Here is an 8,977-nt window from a genome sequence, read left to right as displayed (position 1 = left end):
ATAACATTGTAAGTACCCCTTAGTTCTAAAATACTTACAGTATAAATAATTTGATAGTTTCCTGGTTGTTACACCTTTATTCCCAATACTTTACATATTGTTCCCCTATACTTACACGTACTTACTGTATAGGTACACTATAATTATCGATAGTTATGCTGTAAATTCATTGTAATTACGCAGTACTTTCCGGGCTGTAATCTAAAGTGTTACCTAAAACACATTAAATACATTGTAAAACCCCATAGGAAAATCCTGAGTGAAATCTTGAAAATGCTTATTCACTTTAAAAGACTAGCTACACACTGTTCAGTTGAATTCAATTTATTTGGCCATTTATTTGTACATTTATTTAACTGACAATTATCCCGTTTATGGGCACCTTTATACACATTGATTTTGAAAGTTTATGAGGAAATGTTACAGAAAATGTAACATTTAAAACAATGAATATTTTGAATCTTAAAGATGTTTGCAGTACAGTTGCTTCAGTGATCTCGTGCATGAATAGCTTTTGTTCAGCCCTGCAGTCTGTTGTATAACTGTGACTGTCTTGCACAGTAATAAACAGCTGTGTCTTCAGTCTTCAGGCTTTTCACCTCTAAATACAGCATGTTTTTGCTGGTGTCTTTTGTGATTTAGAACTGGCCTTGTAGAGACTGAGCAATATATACACTTGAGCCATATATAAACTCGATCCACTCCAGTCCTCTCCCTGGTTTCTGTCGGATCCAGTGCATGTTGTTGCTGCTCATTGAGAATCCAGAAACACTGCAGGACAGAGTGACTGATTCTCCTGGTCTTTTCACCACAGAACTGTAACTGATATGATGATGCAGAAGAGTTACACAGGAACTTTACAATTTAACCACTTTTTTTTTTCTAGTGATTTAAAGTATCTCAATTTCTTGGTTCAGTTTTAGTAGTTTTTGTCATAAGTTACATGCTCTGAAAGATAGATTGTGTCTATAGTCAGTTAGAAATAGATTTCCAAGAGATTAGACATGACCAGAGAGGAAAACAACTACTTACAGTAATAGTTATTTATATAATTGTAAGGCGAGAGTCTATAACATTTTGTATGTTTCCCTCATCTATCACACCTGATTCAACTCATGAGCTCATTAGTAGAGACTGCAAGACCTGAAATGGGTGTGTCAGATATAGGGATACATAGGAAATGTGCAGGGCTGTTGGTAGGCGACTCCAGGACAGGTTTGAGAACCACTAGTCTTGAGGTTCAACATTTGTTTAGAAAGGGGACAAAGGTTCAAACCTCAACCCTACATACTGTATTGTCAAATAGCAAAATTGTTATTACCTTGTATTTCTTTTGTATGAAGCATGTTTGACATTTTGTTCCACAGGATGTGAGTAGATGATGACACAATTCGCTGTTTAAAGAAAATGATCGGAGCGACTTGACTGGATTTAGACAGTTTTACCAATACTTTGAAAATGAACATTTTGCATAATTAGTGACCCACATGCTATAAATGTTGCTGTCCATCATTGCTCTAAAATAATATTTAATATTTAAGTGTCTATAATATTTAGCATCTATAAAAACAATAGGGAATTGTAAGGTTTATGTTCTGTTTTGGTTTAGTTTTGCTCCCAGTTCCTGTATTTATTTCCTGTCTTCCTTAGTAGCCGTCCTTAGTCACTTTTGCATATTGTGCTTGCTGTATAATAAACATTTGAAACTTAGCAAACTGGCAGCTCCAGGAGTAATGAAAAGGTTTATCTTGAACTCTGTCATGGAAACTAGCATGTATAAACCTTAATTAAACAGTTTATTAATCAATTAAAAAGGAATTTATTCCTGTATATGATATTACACTGCAGCCACATTGGACCAGTGGTTTGGACAATGGATGGATGATTCAGCTGCGGTGCACCATCTTTTGGCGAGATGCGGTGATTCATTTGGCACGACCCTCACAGTGGTATTCTCTAGCCGTTGAGTGTTCATTGGTTGTACACTTGTTATTGGGGTGCATTATGGGATTGATTGAGTTCACTCAATTATGTCTATATGGTTTTGAACACCATACAAATGGCTGTCCTTTCAAATATTCCCCTGTTTATGTGTGCCTGTTAATTACCTCTTGTGTCCATTCTTATGTCTTTTAGTATGTCTTTGGTTAGTGCGTTTCTCTCCTGAATTTTATATTCCCCTGTTATCCTGAGTGTTTGTTATTTTGATTCATTGTTAATAAAAGTTTACTGCTGCATCGAGATCCTGCCTCAACTCTCTTTGATGCAACCACACCGTGACAGGAGCATAGAATAATAACATTTAATAGAGAGCTGTTTATATCGTTGTTTTCAGATTTTGTGCAGTACTGTAGTTGTATTTGTCACTGTGGCTCTCTTGCACAATAATATACAGCAGTGTCTTCATTCTTCATATTATTCATCTGCAGATACATCTGTTTCTTGCTGTTGTCTCTGGAGATGGTGAACCGTCCCTGAACAGACTGAGAGTAGTATATAGTACTGCTAGGTGAGATGTATGCCAGCCACTCCAGGCCTCCTCCTGCTGCCTGTCTGATCCAAGCCAAGCTCGGGTCACTGCTAAATCCAGAGGCTGTACAGGTAAGTCTGTGAGATCCTCCAGGTTTAATGACCGCTGACTCAGACTCAGTCAGTGTCTGACACCAACAGACTGAAAAATGAACAGTTCAACATTAACATTTACAACAGTACACATGAATAAGTCTGATTGTCAACAGGTTTTCAAAAGCTCTTCTTACATTCTGTGAGAGCAAACATGAAGATAAAACCCAGTTTAGACACAATATCCATTGCCATGTTATGAAAAGAGGAACCTGATGCAGGAAAGTCAAACAAGTTTTGTGTCTGTAGATGAATAGAGTGGGGGCTTTTAAAAGGGACAAGAAGAAGGTTTGCATAGACTGCCCTCTAAAGGCACATTTACATTTTCTTTGTCCTTATCAGGGTGCGAACTACGGGGGAGCTCAGCTCCCCTTAGCCTAATAAGACATGGGCTCCCCTGAAAATGTGATTTGTGAAATTTTTGGGGGTCTCAAAAAATATTGACAATGTGTTATTTTGACGTGCAATTTCAGTTTTGTGTAATGTGATCATCGTGGATTATTATGTGTAAAATTACAAAAATATCATTCATTCATGCATGACGGCGATTTAAACCTAATTCACTTCAATAAAGATAATTATACATGCTATTCTTGTCATGAGCATCAAGGTGTGGGGGCGCTGCGGTGCAAATTCCACTGTTATGTTAACTCGAACAGCAAAGGAAGCTGACGCCAGGCCTGTGTTAGGTGAGGCATGTTATTCGCAATTATGTGTTGTGGCTGGGTTGTTATGGGTTGTTGTTGACTCTCGATGTATTAGACCTAATTTAATGGAGGAATTTTGGTATTCTTCTGTAGCTTGACGAGTAACTTTAAAGGTGCCCTAGATTCAAAAATTGAATTTACCTCGGCATTGTTAAATAACAAGAGTTCAGTACATGGAAAAGACATACAGTGAGTCTCAAACTCCATTGTTTTCTCCTTCATATATAAATCTCATTTGTTTAAAAGACCTCCGAAGAACAGGCGAATCTCAACATAACTCCGACTGTTACATAACAGTCGGGGTGTACGCCCCCAATATTTACATATGCCAGCCCATGTTCACAACGTTATGAAAGGCATTAGACAAGGGCAGCCAGTAACGTCTGGATCTGCACAGGTGAATCAACAGACTAGGTAAGCAAGCAAGAACAATAGCAAAAAATGGCAGATGGAGCAATAATAACTGACATGATTCATGATAACATGATATTTTTAGTGATATTTGTAAATTGTCTTTCTAAATGTTTCGTTAGCATGTTGCTAATGTACTGTTAAATGTGGTTAAAGTTACCATCGTTTATTACTGTATTCACGGAGACAAGAGCCGTCGCTATTTTCGTTTTTAAACACTTGCAGTCTGTATAATTCATAAACACAACTTCATTCTTTATAAATCTCTCCAACAGTGTAGCATTAGCCGTAAGCCACAGAGCACTATCAAACTCATTCAAAATCAGAAGTAAACAATATAACAGTATACAATACTCACATAATCATGGAGCATAGCCTCAAACTCATTCAGAATCAAATGTAAACATCAAAATAAACACTGTACTTATGCGATTAGACATGCTGCATGACGAACACTTTGTAAAGATCCATTTTAAGGGTTACATTAGCTGTGTAAACTTTTTTTATGTTGTTTAAGGCAAGCGCGAGCTCTTGGAGCACCAGATTTAAAGGGCCACACACCCTGAATCGGCTCATTTATAATGATGCCCCAAAATAGGCAGTTAAAAAATGAATTAAAAAAAAAAAATCTATGGGGTATTTTGAGCTGAAACTTCTCAGACACATTCAGGGGACACCTTAGACTTATATTACATCTTTTAAAAAAAAGTTCTAGGGTACCTTTAACCATTGTTCTTGTGAATTCAAAGACAGCCTGATGCTTTGTTTATAGACTATTTGTGGGTGACTGTTTGTTGTATCACCTATCAATTCTGGTCGATAATGTATAATAGGGTAAATCCTGTATAGTGATTTATCCTATATAGAGTAGTGTATACAGTCGTAGCTGTTATGTATCTTTGTAACTCTTTGTAAGCCCTCTTTTGAGGTACGCGCAAGCACATGAATATATATATATATATATATATATATATATATATGTGTGTGTGTGTGTGTGTGTCATCAATTACTAAAACGTACAGATTTAACAAGTGTTAACAAGATTTAAAGATCACCTTTTTCTACGACAGATCAATATTGTAGTATGCTTATAATGCTTTACATTCATTTACAAAGACCTCCATGAAGAAGTATAAAGTATAATGTAGCTTGTTGAATTTTAGGGAAGTGTACTGAAAAATGACGGATCCAGGCCATCCAGTAGCTGCTCTATGAGAATCCAGATACACTGCAGGACAGAGTGACTGATTCTCCTGGTCTTTTCACCACAGAATCTGAGGAGGTCAAAGACTGACCACTAACAGCTGAAAAACAGAGGAAAATAATGTAAGATGGATTAGAGAGCACTGAAATAACTATAATAATCTACTACAAATAGGAGTTTCTTACATGCACTAATCATCAGGAGTCCATACAGCAGCATCTCCATTACAGCAGAAAAACTGTCAAACTAAAAGGCAGTAAAACAGTTATAGGTTACACTGCAGCTGTTTTAGTCACTGGACACATACACTGACTGAAAGTTCAGCTTATAACACAATCTTTCAGGAGTCTGGGAGACGCTGCCCTTCCCACAAAATTATTTGCATCTTTGGAGGTTTGTAGACTTACACAGTAGTTTAATGCAGTAATCTGAATATCTGAATGTTTTTATAGTAGACAAGGGAAAAAAATCTTAACTTGTATTTGATAAATATTTCAAATTGACCCATATCCTGTCATTTTCAACAATCCAGTTTCTAGCTCAGAAAGGATTTTTATTTATTGCTTTGTCTCCTTTCTAATGAATGCCATTGGTATCAGTGTCAGAGATGATCTCAGACACACTTTTTTATTATTTGAATAATATGAATTTTGAATTATAAATGCATTTAACAGATTTTTATTATATTTTCTCTAATGTGTCTTGAGCAAGAAAATGAAGACAATTACTTAGGATTGTTTATTGCACCAAAAGTAATTTAAACAAAATCCATACAGTTATGGAGTTATGGTCACAAGTTTACATAGGCCTATACCTTGCCGAATCTTAAAAAAAAAAAAAAAAATTAAAAATTAAAAAAAATAAGAGGGATCATAATTTTTTTATTATTTATTGCTGCCCTGGTGCAGCTATTTCATAGTGCAGACATTTACATATAGTCCATAAGACAGAATAATTATTGGATTTACACAGAAATCACCCAGTTCCAAAGTTGAAACTTTTTATTCTTAATAAACAATTAATTAAATAAACAATTCTTAATTAAACAATTAACAATAGGCAATTTAACTGCTCAAGACAAACATGGGACTCATGAACAATTATCACAAAAAAAAAAATAAAAATAAAAAAAAAATCATCCAGGAAATAACATGCAGTATTAAGAATCAAGCATGTATCTAAACTTTTGAATCTGGTAATTTTTATAAATTCAGTTGTTATTGCAAATGTAAATGTAAAATGTGAGTGTTGTCCTGTGGATTGTAAACATCTGTTAGGTGAAATAGCTTCAACATGTCATTATGTCATTAATAAATAATGTCATTATTTATTTACATTATTTTTCTTGGCCTGGGAATTGATATTCTCTGATATTTCTTCCATTATTGTGCATCAATGTGGTTTGAGAGCATTTGACTAGAGATTAGAGTGTGATTGTGATTATTATTTGCTTAGTCAGTCAGTGGCTGTCCTGAGAAGTGATCACAAACGATGTGATTGGAAGCTTCAGAAAACTGCTCAGAAATAATTCCAGTTAGAGTCACAACAGGGGGCTGGAGCAATCCCATAAAGAACGACAAAAAGTGCTGAGCTAATATGTCTGCGAGGGAGAGTTCAGAGGCATGCTAGAGATATATGCCACACAATATAACTAATTTTAGAACCGGCCATGCAGTTTGTGGTTCCACATGTGTCTGGATTTGCAGCTTATCAGGATGTATGTTGTATGTTGTATGTTCTTTCTTTCTTTCTTTCTTTCTTTCTTTCTTTCTTTCTTTAATAAGCTCAATCTTAAAGCATGTATTAGAGGTAATGAAGTTTAAAGGTTATTAGAAAAAAAAGAATCCAGTCCATTATTAATATTAAAGAATGTAGTCAAATATAGTAATGTAGTCAAGAGGCTCTTCCCCTTTTTCAGCTTGTGTAAATAAACTATGTCCACTACATTTCTCATGATGAGTTTTTGAACAGCTGTCTGTATTAGTGTTTCCACAGTGTATCTGTTGCACAGTAATACACCGCAGTGTCTTCAGTCTTCAGCTGATTCATGTGCAGATAGAAATTAGAGCTGTCCTTAGATGCTGTGAACCTGCCCTGCACTGACTGAGCTGAGCCTTTGTCAGAGTCTGTATAATAGTGCAAGATCCATTCAAGTCCTTTTCCAGGTGCCTGGCGGATCCAGTGCATCCTATAGCCACTAAGAGTGAATCCACTGCAGGCACAGGTCAGTTTGCGGGAACCACCTGGAGTCACAACTACTGACTGTTCAGACTGTGTGAGCACAACCTGAGAGTCAATACCTACAAAGAGAGAGAGAGAGAGAGAGAGGAAAAAAAACTTTACACACAATCACAATAGTGATAAAATGGGAATGGGTTTTACCGTTTAACATTAGCTAAATAAAACCCCCTTAACTTCTTCAGAATTGTAAAATATGAAAACACTCACTGTGTGCGGTTGCCAACAGCAGAAAGAGCTTTAGGGAGAACATTGTTTCTCCTCTTCAGATTGAACACTCCTTTGCTCAGTTGTTTAAATAGGAAATATGGCAGCTGGGTTTGCATTGATATATTTACTCATGCATGTGGAGTAACAGAGTAGGTGTGTTCAAACAAAACTGGTTCATCACAATCACCAGTTACTAATTTAATGAGAAAGGGTGCCCCCTTCTGAATTATTTTAAATTTTATTACTTGCCATTTAGCAGATATTTTATTGTAAAGACACTTAAAGATAACTGATTTACAAAGGCTAAAACATCACCTGACCTATTCATTTATTTATTTGACATACAAAATTTGGTATTTTGTCATATGATATTATATACTGCAAAAATTAACTCAGAAAAGTCTAATATTATGTCAACAAATAAACCTTTTTATTGAAAATGTCTTCATTGAAGAGAGAGGTTTTTGTGCAGGTCCTGTGGCAGTTTGTGGCACAGTGTATGGCGAGCACAATAATACACAGCTGTGTCTTCAGTGTTGAAGTTTTGTCCTGTTAAAATGACTGCGTTGCTGGAGGATTCAGATGAGAAACTGATCTTATTTTTCAGTGAATCTTTGACACCATTGCTACTGGAAGTGTAGAACCAGCCAATCCATTCCATCGGTTTTCCACTTGAATGTCTGATCCAGTTTGTATAGTCACCGCCTGAAGCTGAATATCCAGTGATCTTACAGGCGATGGTAAATGTTTCTCCTGGTTTTACTACCATGACAGGAGGCTGATTCAGCTCAATACAGAAAAGACCTACAATCATTAAAGCATTTTTAGTTATACAAATTGAACTTGATTTATTAGTTTTTTGTGTTGAGCTGAAGATATACTCACAGGGTGCAGTTGCCAAAACCAGCAGTATGGAAATGCAGTCCATGATTCTGGTTGTATTTTCACTGCACTGTGGCTCTGTAAAACACTAAGAGCCTTTATGATGTCTCTGTGCTCCTGTTTACATGAGAGAAGGGTGGAGATTTGCATTGACGTAAAAATCTATATAATAATACAGACTGACCCTTCATCTCCATTCCTCATCCAAATCATGTAATAGCTGTCATGTAATGCACAAAAGTCTACAAACCTGTTAAAACAGCTGTTTTTTTTGTTTTTTGTTTTTTTGTGATGTACAAAATTAAACAAAGATCAATCATATTACAAATTTTGCACCTTTAATGTAAAAGGTACAGCCTATGCAATGCCACTGAAAACCAACGTGACACATTTCAGAAAATAAACAAATAAATAAATTGGAATAACTAAATTTATAAGTGTACACACACCTAAGCTAATATAGTTGAAGCACCCTTTGATTTTATTACAGCACTCAGACAGGGATAGGATAGGAGTTTATCAGCTTGAATATTTTTCTTCTCTTCTCTTCAAAAACATTCCAGATCTGTTAAATTGCGAGGGCATCTCCTGTGCAAAGCGTCATCAGGTCCTCCCCAAAGATTTTCTGTAGGATTCAGGTCTGGAAAACATTCATCTTTCTTTGCTGAAGCTATTCTTTAGTTGATCTAGATGTGTGTTTTCG

The 8,977-nt window shown here is 35.9% G+C and overlaps 3 gene segments (V, D, J or C); all 3 read right to left on the bottom strand.

The window, feature by feature from the left end:
• Positions 1 to 2,317: 2,317 nt before the first annotated feature.
• Positions 2,318 to 2,858, bottom strand: LOC125262812. The segment is given in 2 exon segments: positions 2,318 to 2,671; positions 2,760 to 2,858. Coding segments are annotated over 2 exon segments (366 nt in total).
• A 4,050-nt stretch (positions 2,859 to 6,908) lies between these two features.
• LOC125262811 lies at positions 6,909 to 7,541 on the bottom strand. The segment is given in 2 exon segments: positions 6,909 to 7,244; positions 7,393 to 7,541. Coding segments are annotated over 2 exon segments (363 nt in total).
• Positions 7,542 to 7,837: 296 nt separating this feature from the next.
• Positions 7,838 to 8,388, bottom strand: LOC125262618. The segment is given in 2 exon segments: positions 7,838 to 8,196; positions 8,278 to 8,388. Coding segments are annotated over 2 exon segments (402 nt in total).
• Between the last annotated feature and the right edge of the window lie 589 nt (positions 8,389 to 8,977).

This window comes from Megalobrama amblycephala, linkage group LG2 (genome assembly GCF_018812025.1).
Source record: "Megalobrama amblycephala isolate DHTTF-2021 linkage group LG2, ASM1881202v1, whole genome shotgun sequence".
Lineage (NCBI taxonomy): Eukaryota > Metazoa > Chordata > Actinopteri > Cypriniformes > Xenocyprididae > Megalobrama > Megalobrama amblycephala.
The sequence above is the reverse complement of the archived record's forward strand: the minus strand, read 5'-3'. Positions and strand labels throughout refer to the sequence as shown.